This window comes from Microtus pennsylvanicus, chromosome 18, assembly GCF_037038515.1.
Source record: "Microtus pennsylvanicus isolate mMicPen1 chromosome 18, mMicPen1.hap1, whole genome shotgun sequence".
In the NCBI taxonomy this organism is placed as follows: Eukaryota; Metazoa; Chordata; class Mammalia; order Rodentia; family Cricetidae; genus Microtus; species Microtus pennsylvanicus.
This window is the reverse complement of record NC_134596.1, coordinates 7,750,297-7,773,022: the sequence shown is the minus strand read 5'-3', so window position 1 is coordinate 7,773,022 and position 22,726 is coordinate 7,750,297. Positions and strand designations below refer to the sequence as shown.

Below are 22,726 nucleotides of genomic sequence, written 5' to 3'. Positions count from 1 at the left end.
TATCACCAGTGCCCCACTATCATATACAAAGCACCTACTATGTGCCAGGTACTGTGCTGTTTCACCAGTGCCCCGCTATCATATACAAAGCACCTACTATGTGCCAAGCCCTTTGCTGTTTCCAGTGCCCTGCCATCACGTTTTCATTGCTCCTCTTGAAGTAGGTGATATCATCTTCTATACGTAGAGAAGGAATATATGGCCTCGAGAGGTTGAGCAACATGGCTGAGGAACTCGAGTTGATGCAAACAAGCAGCATCGGTAGCTTTCTCCTGCTGCTCCCACTGACCTCTGTCTGCAGATACCCCGGTTGTATTTCCTGAAAATTCCTACTGCTGTGTGGTAAATTGTATTCACTGCAGGAAGTTGGCCCTTCCTTCCTCATTAGTACTTTGTCTCTATTTACTCCGTGCACCCTCTTTCTTTTTTCCCTTCAGCACTGATTTGCTGTGCGGCCTTGGTCAAGGTGCTCTGGGGTCTCACTCTCTCCATTTCCTCATTTGTCTCTCCGCCGCATGATGTCAGGACAGCCAAAGCAACACTGGTACTTCTGGTTACATCTGCTCTGAGCAGCTTTCATTTGGCTTCTGTCCCTGCTGAAGCCTTGCTGAATCTGAAGTGGTCCAGTCCTCTCAGAACCATCCTGTCCTTGGGGAGAGGCTACAGTTAAATTGGTGTCTTTGTAGCCTGCTAAGCAATCGCAGCTAACTGTTTCCCAGGTCAGGCCTTGCCACAGTGTCCCCTCACGTCAGTGCAGTTGTCTCTACTTGAAGCGGTGATGACCTTGCCCCAGCTGTCCCCGGAGGATGGCAGCTTGATGAGTAAGTCTCCAGGCTTGCTCCATGCGGCTCCGCATTTCACACACAGCCTTGATCGGGCAGACCCTAGTGTGGGCCTTAGGACTTGCTTAGACTCAGGCGCTCTGACAGTCATTCCCGAATGTGTCTCTGCTGTTTGTTTTGCTAACTTGTGTTTCCCTTTACAGCGAACGACAAGATTGAAGACATCAATGGCTGTCCAAAGAACAGATCGCAAATGGTAAGTGGAGTGGGTCCATCGGTAGTGTTTGTGTAAGGCTAACAAGCTGTGACTCTGAGAGACCCGACCAGCTTGAAAAACATTCACACCAGAAGCTCCGCTCCATGGGGTTGTGCTAATTCACCATCAGCCACCCCCAAGTAGCTGTGCTTTCTGCTTCTGACACATTCGTTGTTAGCATTTATAAAAAAATGGCCGTGACACCTGTATAGAGATTGTCAGGCTGCAAAAATGAAACATCTTTTATATTGGAAATAAATCATACACATGCATGCTCAGACGATGGACACTCTATGGCTCGAAGATCTGTGGCCATTTCTGCCTCGGTGGGGTGCAGAGATTCAGATGGGGTGGTGGGATCTTACGGATCAGTGTGGGACATATGGTTTGGTTGCCTGTAAGTGAGAAGGACTGAAGTCTGCACTGTGGCGGTCAGAGATAACTGAACGGTGGCTCAGCAACCTTGACTAGCGACATCCTCGCTAGTGAGACGCATTTAAGCTTTAAAAATGCAAATACTAGTTAGTCTGGTGTGTTTTTTCCTCCTGTTGCCAAGTCTTTGAATTCCTTTCTGTCACTTGTTGGGAGAATGGGGTCCTGTGATGTGGGAACACGGATTGCTTCACTCAGAGAATGCGTCTTGCCAGAGCCTGGTAGAATGTCTGAAAACCTGGGCACGGATTCGCTTCCAGAAATGTAAAGAAGGGCGTAAAATCAGTTTCCATCCCCACCCGACTCCTCACTGCTTGACAGGTGTCACAGAGATTCCAGAGAGCCTGGCATTTCTCGAGCTCTCTACTTTTCTGACATGTTTGTGTTCTGAAGAGTTCGACAGAAGGTAGCCTTTCTAGACAACTTTTTATAATGCACCAAGCCTCTTTTTATTATAAAGGTGTGTGTGTGTGTCTTGGAGTGTGATTTTCCAGTTTACATTCTGAAGCAAGTTTCTCTTGGGCGAGCCCCAGGAGGCCTTGTCTCTTTTTGTTTGATCCACAGACCAGCCATTCCTTATGTAGGAAAATCCCCAGACAGAACTCTGAGAACTGTTCCGACTCTTGGGAAGCCTTGGCTGCTATTTTTACTAGCTGCTCCTGCAGCTGTCTAGTATATTAATAATTGAAAAATTTTGGACACTAGAAGACTTCATTTTAGTGCAAGCATTTTCCATACACAGGGCTATCTTCATGAAAGAAAGGCATTCCTTCCTTCCATGACAGATAGCAGCACATTGGTCCTAGCTCGTTGTCATGTGTGTAGAGCTGACATTCGAAGGTAGACAGCCTTTTATTTTATTTGGCACAAATGTGTTTTCTGCACTGTTCATTGGAGATGCTGCTTGTCATTAAAGTCTACTTTGAAGCTTCGAAAATATCACCATCTCGGACTCTTCTGTGAAAATTTATTTTTATCTGCAAATGTGTTTGTTATAAACACTATCACAGCAGCAAGGCAATCCTGTGGCTTCCCCTCAGCTATGTTCGTACTTGGAGGGGGGCAGTGTGGCTTTTTTTCTTTTTTAGAACAGCAATATAAAATTCTATAATTGCCTGTGATAATTGGTTACAGTCTGGCGTGGGGACGCAGACAAAGCCTGACAGCAAACGTAGCAGAGAAGGGTCTAGCAAAGATGATGTGAGTCTCGGAAAATGAAGCATGGATGTGGTAGCCATTCTGCTCTGTTGAAGATGAGGAGGATGCTGATGCGTACAACAAGGATGTTGTCCTTTACAGTGACATAAAACAGTGACAAATGCATGAGACAGGGCTACCGGGTCACTTAGGAAGAGAGGTGTTGCTTTGACTGACTGTGTGTGTGTGCATGCATGCATGAGTGGGTGCGTGACATCTGTGTAAATGTTCAGACAGTTGAAATATTTGTAACTCCTGTCAAATATAATTTGAGAGTATGCCAGCCACCATCTCTAGGTTCCTAAAAAGCTAATCTCACTGTCAGGCATCATCATCATTGTCATCATCATGATTATCATTTTTTGGTTATGTTTTTTGGTTTTGTTTTGGGTTTTTGGAGATAGGATTTCCTTCTCTGTGTTGCCCTGGCTGTCCTGGAACTTGCCCTGTAGACCAAGCTGGCTTCGAACTCACAGAGATCTGCTTGCCTCTGCCTCCCAAGTGCTGGGATTAAAGGTGGATACCACCACTGCCCGGCACACATTATTTAGGGTGATCAGTGATGACCTTTTGCTGTTGTTTTGGTAGAGGGAAAATGACACACAGTGAGACGAGACCTTATAAGGCTATTCTACAGGGAGGGTGAGTGACTTTCTCCAAAATATAGAAAAGGAATATCCACCAGGAGTCTTTAGCAAAGGAACTAAAGAAAAGCAACTGTTCCAAGAGGGGGATAACACATCAGCTGGTCAGTGAGCTTTAGGAAGAACAAACCTGGAAGAGAGGCCACTTTCCCTCCCTTCCAATGCTCTCCCACAGGCTGGCTAAAAGCTCTAGTTTCCTCTCTAACCACACTCAGAGCCTGCTTTGAGTCCCACCCTCCTTTTAAAGCACAGAGAAGTGAGAACACTAGAAAATGGGCTGGAATTCCAGGGGTAGAGGCATGTAGACAAAAGGGACATAGCATTGCCTCCTATTGGCCTGTCTGTCAGCCAACAGTCACAGAATGTCTCCTGGTGCCAAGTCCTGAACTAAGCCAGGAGAATAGCAAGCAGCCAGATGTGGTCTTAACCCACAGGACAGTCAGATGAATGGGCAAGGGAACAGTTAGAACACCAGGACTCTAGCCCATCCCACCCCAGGGCACTCGTTTCTAAGGCAGGTACCTGGGAAGGCTGCAGTAGTTGCCAGCCCTTCTGGATGCTCTGCAGCGTCTACCCTTGCCTGTTGTGCCCATGGTGACAGGCGGGGCCTGAAAAAGACTTAAGGTATGGCACATCTCACAGACATGGAGGACTGCTTAGACCTGGGATAAGCCTGCTTCTCTTTCCACCTCCAGATTGCTGCATCTGGGGCAGCCCCAGAGTAAAGCTTTCTGAAGGAAAAGATCCAAGACCTTCAGCTGAATGGCAGTTCAGCCCAGCAGGAAGGAGTCATTGACTTCTCCCGTCAGCATCAGCTGTGTGTCTGGGTGGTGTTTGGTTATAAGCCCTTCCATTCCTGGTTGGCTGTGGCTGCCATGGCGCTGCCTTGGCAGGTAGAAGCATAGGCACCAGATCAGTCAGTACTGTTCCCAGGACGCAGCCTGATGCTCACCCTTCAGCATCCATGACCCTCAGTGCCCACCTCTTGACATCATTGATAAAGCGAGGGCTTCACTTTTCCAAAGCAAACCTGACCTCATCTTGTTTTTATGGAGTCTGTTAGCTTGTTTCAGTCTGGCTTTGATGCTTTTGGGACCAAATCCTAGGACATAGATCTCCAGAAACAGCATTCCCTGCCCCAACCCCCACCCCCATCTCCCCACCAAACATATCCCATTGACCCTTAAGTAAGCTTGTGTGTGCGTCAAAGCTGGCCGAAATGTTTTGGCTGTATGATGTTGCCATGGCAACAAAGGGGGCATCTCTTTGGTTTTCAGATGATTTGTTCAACAGAATTAAGTGTTAGTTTGGAAGGAAAAACATTGCTTGGAGCTCAGCCAGGGGGTGCTGAGCAGCCACTGGGTTCTCCTTCTCGCCTGTAACGCGGTCCCCATGAGATCTCCGGGCTCTGTTCCCTGTGGAGCCTTAGACTAGTCAGTGGTAAGCTGTGGTTTTCTCTTTTAATCATTATTTTGAGCAATGTGGCTTTCTGTTCTCCTTTGGGGGAGGCATGGAGATGGACCTTTTAGAAAGGGGACTCAGGCCTGCTTTTCCCTCCAGTCAGGCCACCTTTCCAACTGCCCACTGGCCCCTCTGTGGCTCTCCGGCTTTCTCCTGGAATACCTAGACCAAGGGCTGCCTGGGGTGCGAGCCAGGGCAGATTCAGCTCCTTCCTGCTGTTCTGTGCCCTGGAACTAATCGTTTAATCTTTGAAGATTCCAGTTTCCTGTCCTCTGAAGTGGAATGATAATAGCACACATCTCATAAAGGTTTTTTGTGTGTGAACTAATGGGGCCGTGAATATCTTGATAGTTGATAATAATTAAAATGGTGAAATACACTAAAGCAGACAGTGTTTGCTCCATGGGCTGTTAGAGTACTGGGTAAACATCCTTCCTTAGTTCACTTCCTTGCAGCTGGCAGGTGATCTCCCTGTCTCCTTGGCAGTTTCCATGGTGATGATGCTGATGCCATCATTTTAGTGGTTCATGTCTTTAAGGATGTAGAACTCTTGAGACATTCTCAAGTGGTAGAGACCCAGAATTTTGCATATAGCTTAGTAGAACGTAGATTCCCAGAGGTTGGACCATTGTCCTCTTGTGGCTCTAGAGACCTTAGGCTAACCCAAATTCCCTCTCCCCTCCTTCTTAGACGCTACTCCTGACTCTGCCCTCTGGAAAATGCTAATACCCAGGGTGCAAAGACAGAGTCTGCACTTAGGTACAGACAAGGAGATGGCAGGACTTTGCAAGCTTCTCCAACCTCCATGGGAAGAACCCCTGCCCAGTGTTCTGTGTAGAACCCCCATTCACAAGTGATAAAAGCAGAATTGATGCTACAAGAGGGGTGGACAGCTTAGGGTAGACCTACCCTGGCCAACCTTTTCCAAGGCCAGTACCTGGAGATACACAGTGATGGAGCCAAGGAAGGAGGAAGGTGGCACCAGGCCTCGGGGCCAAGGTAACAGGTGCCAGTTCTGGTCCTCCCCCATCTCTTTCCTCTGTGATTGGATTAGGGCTTCTTGTTTCTTCTGACCCCTAAAGTTGCAATGCACATATACATCTTGAGGTCACTCACTGTCCCAAGTATGTCATTTAAGCTCTGAGGACTGGTTTCTGTTGATCACCAGGACCAGGACAGTACCTGCTTGGTAGCATTGCTTTACAGTTTCCACAAGATGATCTGTGTGCCGAGCATGGGGTATCACTCATCCTGTTAGTTCTTTGGATGATGAGTCAAGGTAGGCAAGTTCTTACAGAAACACACATTCAGCATAGTGTCCAGCCTTCTTAACAGTGTGGCCCCGTTAATCCACTTAGTTTTAGCTTCTCACTTTCTTCTCTGGACCATGTGAGAAAGAAAGAAACAACCCCCCCCCCAAAAAAAAAAAAACTCAGTGAGCAAGCATCGATTTACGCCTCTGGTACCACATGCTAGGAGCCCACCTAGTTGTGTACCAATCTCAACACTGTTGTGGAGTTACTTTTCTCATTGCTATGACAAATGCCTGACAGAGGCAGCTAGGCAGGGGACCTTACCTGGCTCGAAGTTTGAGGACACAGTTCATCATTTTGGGGAAGGCATAGAGGTGGGAGCTTAGGACATCTGGGTCATACTGTTCCTGAATTCAGGAAGCAGGGAAAGATGAATGTTGATACTCAACTCGCTGTCTCTTTTTTATTTAGTCTGGGACCCCAGCTGATGCAGTGGTGCCTCCCATATCGGGTTGAATCTTCCAACCTCACCTAAACCAGTGTAGAAGCCCCCACCCCCCGACACAGAAATGCCCTTGTTTCTCTGGTGATTCTAAATTCCATCAGTCTGGCAACATTGGCGATCAGCATGACTTTAAGGTGGAGGGATGATTTTTAATCTTTATTTGCACATGGAAACCAAATATTTGGGGAAACAGGTTATTCACCCAGGAGGAGAAAGAGTTGGGATCTTCACTGATGTGGAGAAGGGGCATAATAAAAAAATGGTGCTGTCCTACACCAGTCCTTGTTCTTCATGTGTACGGACCCTGGAGACAGGCCCGCAGGCTTAGCTAGGAGTTACCAGGAAGGGAGGGAGGGTTCTGGGTGTTTCTGGGAAAGGCCTGAGGTGACCTGTCACTGAGAACTCAAATGCTGCCAGGGGCAGGTGGCCCCTAGTTGAGATGCCTCTGGGCGCCAGCTCTCTCAACCTCATTCTCTACAGGGCCTCCTGGGCCAGGAGAAGGACATCTGCCACCAGATCAGATTTCTAGGCACAGTGACCAGGAGGCCTCCAGGCAGCTGCCAGCAAGCCAGCAGCATGTCTTGGGAGTGTCTGAGATCCTTGGGCAGCTGAGTTGCTTCTGCACCAGGCTCCTGGGTCTATTTTTACGTGGCTTTAAGGGCACACACATGTTACAGAACCGTGAAGGACCAAGGGAAAGCTCAGAGGCCACTCAGAGTTTATAGCAAAATAGGAAGAAGTCAGGACCAACAGCGGCAGCCAGCCAGCATCCATGGTTTCCCACCCAGTGGCCATTCCTCCTTGCTGGTGGTCGGATTGTGCTATGACATTTTAAAGGTGGTAGCAGTCTCTATGTCTGTGTCTTTGTCTTAGGCCTCTCTTTGTTTGTTTTTTTTTCCACTAAGGTTTGTTTTTATTTATGTGTGTATGTGTCTGTGTGTAGATTTGTGGATGAGTGAGCAAAGGTGCCCAAGGAGCCCAGAAGTGTCAAATCTCCTAGAACTGGAGTTACAGGAGGGTGTGAGCCTCCTGACTTTGGTACTGGGAACTGAGCTCAGGCTTCCTGAAAAAGACTATTAGCTCTCCATTCTTCTTCTGCACACGCGAGAGTAGCTAGAAAGCCCCCAGGATCCAGTTACTGTCCCCTTTAGTTCCACTGATGGACACCTCAAGGTGTATGAGGAAGGCTGGGAGTGGTCAGGTTTTGTACCTTGATATGCATTGTCTGGTCTCCTAGGATTACCTACTGTGTGTCCCCTCTGGGGCAGCAAGGGCTTTAATGCTCAGGTCAACTGTTTCCAGAAGAGTTGATGTAACTAGGTGCCTGATATTTGTGTGTGTGTCTTCCCCAGAGCCATCCTTCTAGGAGATTTGTATCTCTCACCTGAGCTACCCAAGCCTCTGGAGGTGAGATGGTTGACACACAGCGGACGTTCAGTACATGTCTGGTAGACAGACAGACAGACAAAGGAAGGAGTTGGCACAGGTGCATATGTGATAGGAGGTCTGCATGTATTATTCCTGTTCCATCACCTTCAACTAGGCAGCAATGGGCATGCTGGGTATCAGGGTGGAAACTCTTTGTAGGAGTTTGGAAAAATTTAGCAGTGTTCTAGAAACTTCTTTTCCTTCTCTTAATTCTTCCTGGATTGATCTAGAAGACTTGGCTAGGAAATGCCACTCATAGGACAGGTAACTCATAGCATGCTGAAGCATCCCCGTGGGATGCTGCCAGAGACTAACACACCGAGATGGCAAGGATGACAAGCCAGCATTCTAAGATGAGCCCTGTCCGGGCGCTGTGGTTCATTATAGTCTCCTGACAGCTTGCGGGATGAGGAGTGTATTTTGTTCATTCTATTAAGTTTAATGAGGAATTTGGATGCAGGGCTCTGCAGGGCTGACTGAGGGTCACAATAAAGAGCATCCCCTCCCTTCTCTCCCACCTCAGAGCCATTGTTCCTAGTGTTCTACTGTTTTCATATAGTAATGAACAGGAAATACACGTTGTACACACTGTGTGCTGAACACTGTGCTGTAAACACCTTGTGTTGTCTGTTTTCGTATATCCTGTGGAAGCAGGCATGGCTACTTCTATTTTATAATGAAGGAAACTAAGGTAGTCAGCAGTTGAATGACTTGTCTGAGGTCACCTAGCTCTAATGACCGGCACCCTGAGGCTCACATGCTGGAAGCCTGACTCCAGCACATCCCTTCATTGTCGCATGTCCTTGTATATGGACCATGATCAAGGAAGGAGGGAACTAGCCGCAACACAGTGATGGAAACACACCCTTCACGGAGGCAGAAGCAGAGGCTCAGGATGGGGAATTATTCAGTGGGAAGGAAAGTCAGGGCAAAGAAAGACGAGCATGGACTGTAATGGGCAGGACTGCTTGGTGTGTGAGCTGGGCTTCATTCTTATAAAAGAGAGAGAATGGAAGCCCTAGGCAGGCTATCGGAGGAGAAGGGGCTGGTGTAAGGGGCTCATATCAAGTGTGTATCACATGGGTGTCCCCATGACATGCCACCTCCCCACTCCCTATTGATCTGTGCAACGAGGCATTTCTCCATGCTCAAAAAATAGGTACCCAGTGAAGTAAGGCTGAGCAAGGACCCCGCATCGACGTGGCATCCTGATCCCTATGACCTGAGCACATGCTGTTATGCAGGCTAAGGACTGTAACGTGAGATAGTTATCTGGGCAGACCCTGGGGTGGGCACCAGGATCCTCTACGGGGCAGGAAATAATAGGCTTTGGAGACAGAGGAAGGGGCCATGAGCCATGGAATTCGGGGGCGCTAGGAAAACATCCTACTGTGGAGGCTGCTTAAATAGACACAGCCCTACAGCACAAGTGGCCAGAGCTTGTGAACTTAGCTCTCCGAGGCCAGTTTGGGACCTCTGACCCACATAAAGTAATGTTTTGTCGAAAGCTGTTAAGCTTGTGATAGGTGTTAGGTTGGGAACGTAGGTCCCAGTCCCTGGCATCTATCCCAGCCCCCAGAAAGCTAACACAGTGACTTACCAGATCAGAAGGGAAGTTCTGGGGGTTCTTGGCCACCGCTAGCCAGGCTCTTTCGTGTAAGGCTGACTTTTCTGGGAGGTGCCTCCCCTGTTTGCATACATGAGGAAGGAGCTGCAGGCAGGAGGCCTGTAGAACAGTCATAGTCCATTTCTGGCACATTCTCCCCCCTCCCCTTGCCCCTGCATCACAGGTACCTCAGACTCTGAGCAGCCATGGAAGGCTGCGCCATTTCTTCTGAGCTCCCAGAGCTGTTGCTGACGGATACAGTTCTTCTGCAAATGTAAACTCGGGTGGGTCACGCTCCGCAACTCACGTATGTTTGTCTTGTAATTGACATGATGTTTAAGCCATTTTTATGAGAGACCGATCATATTTTATGTGTTATTAAATAACTCCAAGGCTCTGTCTCACAAGTAGCCTGTTTTCCATCTCGTTGCCTTGCTCCTGGCATTGGGCTGTCCAGGTTACACGTGTTCAGCTCGTGTTTCTCAGATGGAAGAGCTAAACTGTGAATGATCTGACCACTTGGGGACTTCTGAGAGGCAGACGCAGATTTTTAACTGATTATAATACTTTAAAATGCTTGAAGTTTTTTCCACGTTGTTGTAGGTCAAGAAATCCTCCCATCCACATCTTCTCTTAGAGTTTCACTTAGCTCCAGGTTGTTTTTGTTTTTTTTTACTTTTTTGAGACAGGTTTTCACCATGAAACCAACTGATCTGGAACCCACAAGCCCCTGGCATCATGGCTCACATCACAGTTAAAAAGGTGTTTGAAAAGACACCAAAGTAACAAGTTGTTTTGGCTTGGCTAAGCCTCTTAAGCAAGGCTTCTCAAACTTCAGTGAGTATGAGGAACGTGGCAAGTGGAAGGTTCTGGACCCAAACCTGCAGCTTTTTTACCTCAGTGGTCTGGGAAGAGTGGAAGAGATGACCATCTTTACAAGCTCCCATAAGATGCCCAGGCCACCAAGCTGGCAACCCCCTTGCCCAACATTGTCTTAGAGTCAAGAGAAAAGCCTCAGCTGGGCACACACATGTAATTCCAGTACCTCAGGAAGTTGAGGCAGGAGGATTGCCTTGAGTTCAAGGACAGATTGAGCTATGTAGCAAGACTGTGTGAAAAAAAAAAGAGACTTTTTTTTTTCAGAAAAAGAAAAGAAAAAAGAAAGCCCCTCCGGGGATGTACCTGTTCAAATATACTCTTGAGCATAGTATCTAGTCATCAGGGTGTTCCAAATGATTTAAGTTGACAGTATTTCCAAACGTCTGCTGAGGTTAGCATAGGATCTAATCGAGTGCTTTTCTGGGAGGCAGTCTTTAAGAACATGGCACATTCTAAGCTGATGGGGTCTGCCTCGGACCTATCTGTGGCTTCCCTACAGCTCTAGTGTGACTTGCCTACAGCCCTAATTGCTTGGTCTCTAGTACCCTTCAGTTATATCCTGGATATATTTCAGGGTCCTAATGTATGTCTGTCTGTCTTGTAATTCCCATGACATTTAAGCAAATTTTGCAAGAGACTTATCACATTTTACATGCAAACAATCCCCCAAGATTGTGTGTGTGTGTGTGTGTATGTGTGTGTGAGTGCACATGCATGTGTGCAGGGTGTGCATGCACAAGCTCACATGCACTTGTACCATGATGCATATATGGAGTCAGAGGACAAACTTGCAGAGTATAGTTCTCTCCTTCCACTGCATAGATTCTAGAGATCAAACTCGGGTCAGGGTTTTTGGGCTTTGCAGTAGTCAATATACCTGCTGAGCCATCTCACTGGCCCCCGGGTTGTATGACAATAACAAAGCTTTGTAATATAAACAGAATGTTTTCAGCTCTTTAGCTCACTGTGTTCCCTACTAGACGTGAGCGGTTTTGCAGGCCAAACCTGGTCAATGTTCAAGGGAAATCTGAGGGGGATATTCCTCCCACATCTCTGCCAGTCCTGGGGTGTTGAGAGGGGTAGCCGCTAACCTGGTGCTTAAGGAGGCACTTGGTGTATGCCAGGACACTGGCGCGGGGGTGGGGTGGGCTGTGCAGCGTGCCTCAGGCCTTTCTGAGCAGAATAAGAAACCCAATGATGATTTATAAGCGTTTGGATCATGGTTTGTATAAAAGCCATCTGGGCCCCGTGCTTGGACCCACCTCCCTGCACATGCCCTCATGGGGTTCTTATGTTCCGCCTAGCATCAAAGGACTGGTTTTTGTATGTGTGGTTTTTAAATTTTTTTTTTAATTTTCTTTTTATATCTCCGTGTAGCAGAGCTTAGCGTGGAATGCCTGCTTGCTCTTGAAGGCATCCGGGGCCTGTGTATACGCACAGGAACTATGAGCTCCTGTGCTCACTGGAGCAGAGGTGCAGGATGCTGGCCTGCAAGTCTCAAGTGCAGGGTCAGCAAGACTTAAAAAAGAAAAAAAAAGAAGCCTAACTGATGTTTTCAGTGAAATGAGAGTGATAAAAATTGATTTACTGCTTTGGTGGGAAGATGATCCATCAGGCAACAGTGTGTTAGCTCTTTATGGGAAAAATTGGCTATAACTGGGCGGCGGCTACTCCCTCTGGGCAGGTGTGACTGGATTTGTGACTATCACCATCTCCACTTATATTCCCCCTGCACTGTTAAGGATCAAACCCAGGGTCTTATACATGTCAGGCCAGTGTTCTACTACTGAGCCACACCCCTGGCTCCTCATATCCTCCGGTACCAGCCTCTTCTATACATTCCGACTCCCCTCAACTGTTACATCCTTGCAAGTGTAATGAACTTAAGGAATCCTGCTCCTGGTCCCGTTGTAGTCTGAAAGATTCTTGTTCCAGAAGCATTTTGATTTGGGAAGGATACTGTGAGTTTATTTTCTATTGCTGTAATAAGATACACTGACCAAGAGCAGCTTAGAGAAGGAGGGGTTTGTTGGTGCCTGGTAGTTCCAGAGCGATGGGGAAGCCATAGCAGCAGGAGCAGGAGGATCACCTGGCAGCCTGAAAGCAGAGAGATCACATTTCATCCCACACAGGAAGCAGAGAGAGAGAGAGAGAAAGAGAGAGAGAGAGAGAGAGAGAGAGAGAGAGAGAGAGAGAGAGAGAGAGAGAGAGAGAGAGTTACAGTAAGGCTCCATCTCCTAAAGGCTCCATAACGTCACCAACTGCACCACCAACTGGTCCCCAACTGGACCAGATGTGTGAGCCTATGGGGGACATTTGTCATCCAAACCACCACAAGCGCTTATAAATTTTTTTTCAGGGATTTAAATTGCCTCTGCTTCTGAAGGGTTAAAATTCTGGCAATGAACTTAAGAACCTCTTAGAAGGAAGCTACCTTTCTCCACGAGGTGTCCTTTTAGGGAACAGGATGGGTTTGGCCTGGATGGATGGAGCTTTCCCAAGTTGCCTTGACACATTGCTGAAGACATAGAGTGGGAAATTGAGCCAAAGAAAACACTCAGTCCGCCTTGTTTTCTTAGACAGTGTCTCTCTTAAATGTCTAGAACGTACCAAGTAGAATCTGGACTGGTGTATAAACTCATGACATGACCACTCCATAGTTAACCGGAAAGTTTTTATTGTCGATATGTGAGAAGAGCCAGAGGCATATGGAAAAGTCCAGAGCAAAGAGAGAAAGAAGTAGACTGGACATGGCCAGGTCTATCTGTGAGAAAGGAGAACAGCAGGGAATAGAGACTAGAGAACACACAGTGAGAGAAACAGAAGCAGAGGGGAGGCATAGCAAGAAGAACGGGGTTCTAAGGAGAGTGAATAGCTGCCGAGAGGGACGCCTTCTGAGGTGTAGAAGATGGGGAGGAGGTAAGAAGGGGTACTTGCAATACTGAGGTGTTCTGGAGGCCAGCGTGAGCTTTGATATTCTAGTAGGCACCATGAATAGGCATTGTCCCTTCTGTCAGAAGTAAGGGGAATGACTCCTTTTGGTAGGAGGGAACCCATTTCACAAGTTCCTGAGGAATGATGGCTTTTATCTAACCACCAGAAATTGTCCAGGTTGAGCTCATTTCTGGTATATTTGGACTGCCTTTTGGGCTTGGGGAATTTGAGTTTCCTTTGGACCTTACAGCCCAGGGGTCTACTTGCCTCTGCCTCTTTAATGATGAGATTTCAAGGGCCTGGCACAGTGTCTAGCTTCTTCTGGTTTCTGGAATTGAACTCAAGTCTTCATGCTTACAAATCAGACCTTTTACCAACTGAGCCATCTCCCTTATCCCTTGATCTGTCTTTATGTATTACGTGTAACTCTTCTTAGGAGAAGACAAGGACTTTGGGGGATTTGGTTCTCATTTTCAGATTCTACTAATTGCTCTGTTTATTAGCTGGTGTAGAATAGACTGTTTCACCATCACCCAGCAGTTTATCTTGTCTTTGGAGTTGACATGAAGAGTAGATGGGATGCTGTCTTCTCAGTACTTTGAAAAAGAGGGGACAACACATGAAATGGTTAATATTCATGTTTTGTTTTCGTAATAAGCATGAATTTTTAACAGCAAGTGGAAGTTTTATTTGGTTCAACTGGATGCTTGCACAAAGCTATAAATAGTAACAGAGATTAGCATTCTATGACAAGCCAAACACTGTCACTGTTTCCGCACAGGTGCACCAGGGATCATGTAGCCTTGGGAAGCTCAAGGCTGTCCTGCAGTGGAGACCTTCCATGTCCAGTGTATTTTCCTTATTCAGTGACCGCAACATGTCTCTGACATGCTGGGTCTTCCAGTAAGCAGGGTTAAGAACTGTTTCAATTATTAACACTATTTAAATTATTTTTGTTCTCATAGTTTCTGACTGAGTGGCATGTGTCCTTAATCATACGGTAGAGTTTAGAAGTGCTGCCCAGACCTAATTTCTTGGTATGGGGCATCTTGCCTGTGACTTGCAAAATTCCCAACTCTAAGCTAGTGATTAGCAGTGGTATAAAAATCAAATCCAACCCCTCAGCTATACCTGCAAACAGCTTTTGGTATAAAATGTAGGTGTGCCCTCTCATTGCTTTGTTATTGTGGCTTGTTGTAGCCTGCGGTACAGGATCATAAGCGTGCAAAACTACAAGAAGACTCAGGGACTGGTGAGCTTGTGACTAGCTCTAAGTGTGTAAGTTGACTCATACACTGTTGTGACTGAGTTTACGGAGTGTCTGTTTACTTGGAAGCCTGGTGTATGCCCAGTAGGTTGGCTGTTCCCTGGAGGAAAGACAGCATTGTTGCTTGTCACTGTGCTGTCTGCATCTAGGCTAGGGCCTAGAAGACAGCAGATGGTTAGCTGCTACTTCTTAAGGACCCCGTGAGACCTGGGTTCTAGTTACTTCCCCGACAAGATTCTTCTGCTAGTGCCCGCTGTCCTGTGCTTCCTCATGTTTGAAGAACTGGAAGTCATGATTTTCCGGTTAAAATTACTGTCTGGGTTTGTTCCTTCTCTCTGAGTAAAGCCAAATGTCTCTGCAAAATACTAATTTTTAAATGTCAATTTGCTCTACTGAATTAGCTTTTCCGTTGCCGTAACAAATTCCTGAGATGATCAGCTTCCAAGGAGAAAAGTTTCACTTGGGCACGCTGGTTTGGAGCTTTTACTCCGCATCTGATTTACCCTGTTGCTTCTGGGTCTCCAGCAAGGCAGCAGGGCATCATGGTGGGGAAGTGTGCAACAGAGCTAAGCCCTCCTCCCTTCAAGGTTACCATAAAGTAAAAAAGACTTGGAAAGGCAGCATCCACCTGGCCCCTTTAGCATAGCCCCCTCCTCAGTTTCTAGACCACCCACTAGGCCCTATATTGAATGGCACCACATACCAATAGCTCTGGCTGGGGTGTGAAGCCTTCAGCTCATTTCAATGACATTTCAGATCCAAACTCTAACAGTCATTCACATTGTATACGATTCCCATCTTTGACTTAATTGGCCCATCTGTCGATCACTGCTCCTGCTGTGTCTTTGATTCTCAGGGATTTGCTTGTCTTAACAGCTGAAAGTTTGTGCCTTTGACAGACAACTCCCTGTTCCTGCATCCTCCAGCCCCTGGTAACCCACAGCCTGTGTGAGATTCACCAGGATGGCCCCTTAGCCCTCCTCCGTTTTCTGTTTGTATTCTGCTCCTCACTTGGAGTTCTTGACTTTTCAGAGTGCCAGCAGTATTATAGTTAGCTTCAGCTGTCAATTTGACACAAACCTAAAGTCACTTGGAATCTCAGCTAAAAGACTGAACAGACCTTGCTGGCCTGTGGCCCTGTGCCCTGTCTGTGAGGCATTCTGACCCCTAATTGATGCAGGAGGACCCCGCCCACTGTGGGTGGTGCTATCTCCTGGCAGGTGGACCTGGGATGCAGTCTAAATGAAGCAGGCAGTCTACTTCAAATCCTGCCTTGCCTCCCTTCATGATGGACTGTAACCAAATAAATCCTTTCCTCCCCAAGTTGCTGTTTGTCAGTGTTCGGTCACAGCAACAGAAAGCCAACAAGAACGGGGACGGAACGGGAGCAGGGGAAGGAAGGACTGTGCTCTGACTGAATGCAGCTCAGAGCATGGTTGTGCTGTGTGAGGGTCCCCATCACTACTGACGGCTTGTCTCTGTTTACAGTGCCACCGTCTGTAAAAGCAGGCAGAGCTCAGCTCTGGGGATCCGCTCCGGGAGTCTCCAGAGTGAAGATTGGTTTTAGCACCTTTGTCAGGCTCAATTTGTTTCAAGGGGAGATTTGGAAAGTTGGAAAACCCTAGGAAAATGAACTAGTCTAGCAATTGGAGACACAATGGAAAAAGATAGTCACTGGAGGAATTTGAGAGGCTTGGTTTCAGTGTCTCCCCGTCTAGAATTTTCGTATCCATATGGACTTACCCATTTGCTAAAACATCAGAGAGACTCCTATAAAGTTTCCTCTCTTTTTCTTTCCCCCCAAGGAATTCTTGACAGCATCTTGGAAAGTTAAAGTTATAAATATTATAAATGGTATGGTAGATAATGTTGCCAAGTCGCAAGAAAGAGCTGGGCAAGGCAACAGAGCAGGAAGGAAAACAGGCGGACATGGAGCCGTGCGCCACACCCGGCCCATTCCCACTTTCTCAGGCTTTCCAGTTTCGAGCCCACTGTGATAGATAAGCTCTCTCTGGCTCTGAAGCAGCTTCCATACCTGATGACAGTGGCTGGGGCCTGAGAGTAGAGCTTAAGTTGACTTTTTTTTAGGTTAACAAATTAGCTGGGCATGGTGATTTATGCCTATAATCCAACATGCACATGCACACTATTAATCAGTTAGAAATAAAAAAGACTCTAAAAAGAAAGAAACAAAACAACAATATCAACTAAAAAAGGGACTAGTAGGGACTGGAGAGATGGCTCAGCAGTTAAGAGCACTGGCTGTTCTTTCAGAGGACCCAGGTTCAGTTCCCAACACCGACATGATAGCTCACAACTGTCTATAATTTTGGTTCCAGGGCACCTGACACCCTCGTGCAGGTAAAACACCAATGCACGTAAATTAAAAAAAAAAGAGGGGGGGGGTCACTTGTTTGTGACAGATGATTGTGCATCTTTGATAAACCTGGGCTTGCCTGGCGGTGGTGGCGCACGCCTTTAATCCCAGCACTCGGGAGGCAGAGGCAGGCGGATCTCTGTGAGTTCGAGACCAGCCTGGTCTACAAGAGCTAGTTCCAGGACAGGCTCCAAAACCACAGAGAAACCCTGTCTCGAAAAAAAAACAAACAAACAAAAAAAAAAAACCTGGGCTTTCAGTTTTCATATACGGTGCATTGATTGTCCTGATTACAAGCTATCCATCTCAGATATGAATGTTTCCTCGAGTCCGGCTACTCTGCCTAGTGTTGATCCTTGTCAGCTTCTCTGGGATAGAAGGACCGGAACTGTCCCTCCCATCTGTCCATGGCTTTGTGTACGTGAACATCCTGAGATGCAGAATGACAAACCCTCCAGGCAGGCAGCAGCCGGCTGATCTGCAAGTCAGGCCCAGATGCTCCTTGTGTTTTTCTGTCTAGGAAATGATGGACAGCCAAGGTGTGGTGTGAGCCCTCACTTCTGAAGCCTCCTTCTAAAATAAAAGACTCTGTGTGAGCTCTTCTGGGGTTACACGACATACGTGGGGGAAACGAAGCGCGGCTGGCAGAGCAGGCGCTTGGCGCGTCCCCTTACGTGTACAAGAAAGACAGCGCCTAGGGGCCCAGTGTTTAGGAGGACATGTCCCGGAGTATATATAGTTTGTCTTTTTTTTTTTTGCGTAGTCTTTTTCTTTTATTTAGGTATCTTTATAAACAGGCATAGAAGTGTTCCTTGCCTTGCGTGTCTTGGGTCCTTGGGAACCCTGAGAAAGAATAAGAAGACAGATATACAAATGCACACACACACACACAGGAAGGCAGAAGTCTGGAGGGCTGTGCGCCTGCTCATAAAGTGTCACTGAACTGTGTATCATGTACAGTGCACAGAGGAGGGGTGAGCAGTCTCAGGCTGCAAACATCCCGGAGAAGAAAGCTGCGGTTGCTATTCGTACACGCTGATCAGTCAAGTGTAAGCGCTTGGACTTGGGCAGGGAGGCTTGGCCTTTCTGAGCCTGATCCATATGAGGACTGGTTTCCCCAGCATCTCATGAGTCTGCAGCCTGGGTCCTTAGCATGGCCATTCCCATGTCAACAGATGCACATCCACTCAAGATTTGGCTCCCTCGGAGCTTTCTCTGCTCCCTACAGAAATGAGGACAGGTTATCAGAGGAGCATGGTAACCTTTAGGTAGGAAACATTCCTTTAGCCTGAAATCAGATGTTGAAGGCTACTTCTGTGCCTCCGCATCTGTCTTCTAGTCCGTAATCCCTAGAACTTCATGTGGAGGCTACGGCTGGAGCCATACTCAACACTGAATAGCCCATCCCCAGGCTCTGCTAGGAAGGGTGTGGCTGCAGTTGCCTTGGTGATGGAAAGGTCCTGCCTTCCTTCCTTCCCCACCTCTGCCTCTTCCTTGGCCTTAACACACTTTCCCCTTCATCCTTTCAGTCAGCGAGTGTGAATTTCCAACCGTGTAGTGATCCCTCTCAGGGCTGCGTCAGTAAATTACTCTGTGTGTGTGTGTGCGCGTGCGTGCGTGCGTGTACATGTGAATGCAGGCGTCATGTGCCACAATGCATGTATGGAGAGCACAGCTGTGAGGAACTGGTCTCCTTCCACTGTGGGATCCAGAGCTGAAACTCAAGTCATCAAACTGTATGGCAGAGGCACCTTTATCGGCTGAGCCATCTTGGCAGTCAAGTGATGGCTAAGTTTGATGTCAAGTAGCACCATCAGGAATGAAGAGCACTCTCTCTCCTCTGTCTCTCTCCCTCTCTGTCTCTGTCTTTCTTCCTCTCTCTCTCTGTCTCTCTCGTGCACACAAGAAACCATTTGAGCTGATACATAAATTTTAGACGTCACACGGCTTTCTGAGTAACAGAATTTGCATGTTCAAACCTAGCCTCGCCCAGGGCCTGAGTATCTTGTGATTTTTTTTTTTTAATAATAACATGATGTGGCCTGGCTTGGCCCTGATGCAGTAGCCCCTTGCCCTCTTCTGAAGTGGAGAGCACCAAGGGGCACAGTGAGAAGCTTGTGTGGACTTGGTATGGCCAAGGCCCCATTCTGCCAAGCTCCAGAAGAGGCAGACATCTTTGCTTGTGTTGGGCATTTTTGTGCGCTTTGCGCTGAGCTCTGCTGGTATTGGGGGGGGGGAGACGACGTTGCCATGGCAACTGCTACAACAGATGGTATTTGATCACCGTCTAAGCTACGGAGGAGACAGACAGCAGTACTTCCTCTGAGGCTTGCATGTTTGTTAGCAGGAGACCCAGGCAGGCCTTGGTCAGAACTGAAATAGGAGCTTTTTCACTTGTTTCTCACTGCATACCCCAGGCTGTCCTGGAACTTGCTTCATAGACCAGGCTAGCCTTGAACTCATAGATATGTTCTTGCTTCTGCCTCTTTGAGTACTGGTCTACAGGATGGACTTCTGAGTATGGAGACAGACTAACACACGCAGCCGTGGAAGCTGTCCTGTCAGGTTGGAGGTGATGACAGACGGTGAAAAAGGCCTGCTCAGGGTGGAGGCTGCGGCACATTTGGCTCCAAACAGTGGGATTCTGGGGAAGGCATCCTGGCCTTCACCTGTTCCTTTATCCTGCCCCATTCTTTAGATATTCACCTTCCATGTCTAGGCCGCATGATGGCTCCTCTGTTGGGCTTCCAACCCCAGCTGATGCTGCCCACCAGAGCAAACTCTTGACCCATCTCTATGGCAACAATTACAAAAGCCTTCTCACCCAGCCCCAGCCCCCACAGGCAATCCTGGAATGTCAGACTTCACACAGATTTGTTTTCTTTCAGCTAATTTTGGAAAGCAGTTTATATTGGCCGCACCGTGCTAATGAATAGTTCTGGTCCTATTTACACACTTTTCTTGTTAAGAGTCTCCTCTCCCTCCTTCCTCTGCTCACACTGGGTATCTGGATCACACATGAGCCTCTCTAGAGATGGCACGAGGGCATCTTCGCCCTGTAGTGAGCACTGAGATGCTGCCAGGGTGGGGCGGTGGCTTGCAGGCAGCTGCGGAGCTGGGTGCGTCCACCCGTGCTGTATCTGGAGGAAAACCTTAAGGTAACTTGTAATCACGAGAGGACCGGGATCAAAGCGGTAGGCTCTGCTTCTGATCTCATTCCAAATGAAGCCGGCGGTTACAATCCAGGCCTGATCCCTGCCTGCTCCCCAGCCTCCCTGTGTTCCTGGGGTGCAGATGAAAAGAGGGAGGGTCCCAGCCCCCTTGTCAGGAGTGATTTCTAGCCCCAGAAGAACGTGATTAGAGAGTGGATTTGTGACTTGAGGAATTTTTTTCTTAACTGCTCTTGGGCAGAGTTCAGGGCATCGAGGATAGTTTCAATGTACTTGTGGGCTTGTGGGTGACCTTTACACCGTGGCCCAGTTTTTAATTTTTTTTTTATCAGACGTTTTCTGGGAGTGCAGTTCACCCTTCTCAATGTTGTCCCTTGGGTTTTCTTTGTGCCCTAATGCTTCCTGCTCACCTAAGGGATGAAGTTTCATATGCTTCCCCAATTCATGTGCTTTGGGGGAAGCCAGGGTGGGCGTGGAATGGTTCTGGACCCCCAAGAGGGAAGGTTGTGTGACTGCAGGTCCCTGAGCCAGACAGGAGGGTTTCCTGGGTGCAGACCCCATCCCTTTCATTGACCTGGGTGATCCTGGTCCAAAGCCTGGCCTTAGTTTTCTTGTCTCACTTTCTCAGTCATGTGGCCCTGACTAAAATCGGTGGCATCCAGAGACTGGAGCCCAGCAATCAACAGGCGCAAGTGAGGCTGACTGGCTGAGGACTCTGGGCCTCAGCACTGTTGGCGTTCTGACTGGGACCGGGTAACCCTGCCCCAGAGAGGGCAGTCCTGTCATTGGCCTCAGCCTACTAACTAGATGGCTGTTGACACCCCACCTGCATTATGGCAGCCCCAAAATGTCGCCCATACAGCAATGTCTTCTGCTCTACCCTTTCACCCCACCCAGTGAAGGAATGGGGATGAAACCATGAAATTCTATGAAAGAATGATAGACCTTCAAAAAACCAAGGAGAGCATGCCTATTTATAATGGTGGCCTACGTAGACTTAGTCATTCTTCTCATAGACTTAATGCTATAAGGAATTCCAGCAGATAGCCGATTGACATGTGGTAAGGCTAGCTTTGCCAGAAGAGCCAGCCGTGTGCTACACATGATGTGTGTGCATGTGCATGTGTGTGCACTGAGTGTTCTGTAGATGTGAGGAGTACCTGTGTTGCCCGATCCTCGGAGAGAGAGCTCCGAGGAAGTGCACTGTTGTAGAGTGAGTGCTTTCCTAAAGTACCCCCCCCTTCCCGTAGTTCCACATTGTTATCCTAGTACCGAAGTATTTAGCCTTATTCCATGACCCTTTCTAGCATAAGCATTAACTGTACCACTTTTAATTTTTTGCGTTAGCAAAAATTCAGTGGAAAACAGCTTTTCCCTTTCTGTTTCCCCACTCGGATATAATTACCTAAGCGTCTCTCATCAGCCTCCTGCGAGAGAAAGATCTTCTACCAAAGAAGTAGTAGTATAGAAAAAGTCGTGGAAGTGTGCGGGTGCACAGTACTTCTATTTGGTTTTTAAGATTTATTTTTATATTGTATGCATGATTATCGACCTGCATGTATACATGTACACCACATGTTTTCCTGCTGTCGACACAAGCAAGAAGAGGCCGCCAGATCTCTTGGAGCCAGAGTTTCTGACAGTTGTGAGCTGCCATGTAGGTGCTGAGAACCGAACTCGGGTTCTCTGGAAGAGCAGCCAGTGCTCCTAACCACTGCTCCATCTCGCCGGTTCTCTGTGAGTCTTTTAAGACAGGAGCTCATCTAGTCCAGGTAGGCCTTCAGCCTCCAGTTCTCCTGCCTCTTCCTCCCAGACACTTGGATTATAGGAGTGTGTCATAATACTCAACAAATTCCATACTTTCGTTGTGGTTCCAAAGAAATTGTGGCTTGAGCAGGAGGAGGCTGTATGTACGTGCAGGAACCAGCCACTCCAAAGACTGGGGCAGAAGGCTTGTTTAAGGGGTTTGAGTTTATCCTGGGCCACATAGTGAGAGCCTCTCTTTAAATAAATACGTGTGTATGTGAATATATATATATATATCTGAGTATGTAGCAGTGCTTCTTTGTGGGTCCGCAGCCTCCCATTAAGTGTTTTGCTGTACAGATATCAGAAACAAGTCTTCGCAGGTGGTATTTTCTCTGATGAGTATGATTTTTCTCTTACAAGCAAGATTTTGTAATAAGGTAAAGCAGTTTTGGGAAATGTAATTCTTATTGTACTTACAAATGGGAGCAGATTGCTCCCCCACACCATGTGCCAGGGTAAGGCAGTGATTTCTTCCTTTCCCCTCCCCTCCAAGATGGTAGGACGTGGTGGCCTCAGGACTATACAGCAGCAGAGTGCCTGGGCGAGCCTTCAGGGCTGGCTGGATGTCCGGAAGGAGAGGGAACCTGAGTTTTTTGTTTTGTTTAGTTTTGTTTTAAAGTTCCTGGAGAGAGTGTCTTCAAGCTGGGGTCTGTGTGGGCTCTTCTAAGATGTCACAGTGTCAGTCAGGTGTCCCAGGGCCTATTACGTAGCTAAATAGCGAGAGCC

The 22,726-nt window shown here is 47.6% G+C and overlaps 1 protein-coding gene across 14 annotated transcripts in view; it reads left to right on the top strand.

Annotated features, from left to right (window-relative positions):
- Nav2 (neuron navigator 2) overlaps window positions 1-22,726 on the top strand; it is a 615,193-nt gene that overhangs the window by 392,935 nt on the left and 199,532 nt on the right. For all 14 annotated transcript variants that reach the window (XR_012908349.1, XM_075953182.1, XM_075953180.1 and 11 more), the window contains exon 3: window positions 986-1,038. Coding sequence is in view for 13 of the 14 variants with exons in the window: in XM_075953182.1 (XP_075809297.1) it covers window positions 986-1,038 (53 nt within the window). In the remaining variant the exon portion in view is untranslated. The remainder of the gene's footprint in view (window positions 1-985; window positions 1,039-22,726) is intronic.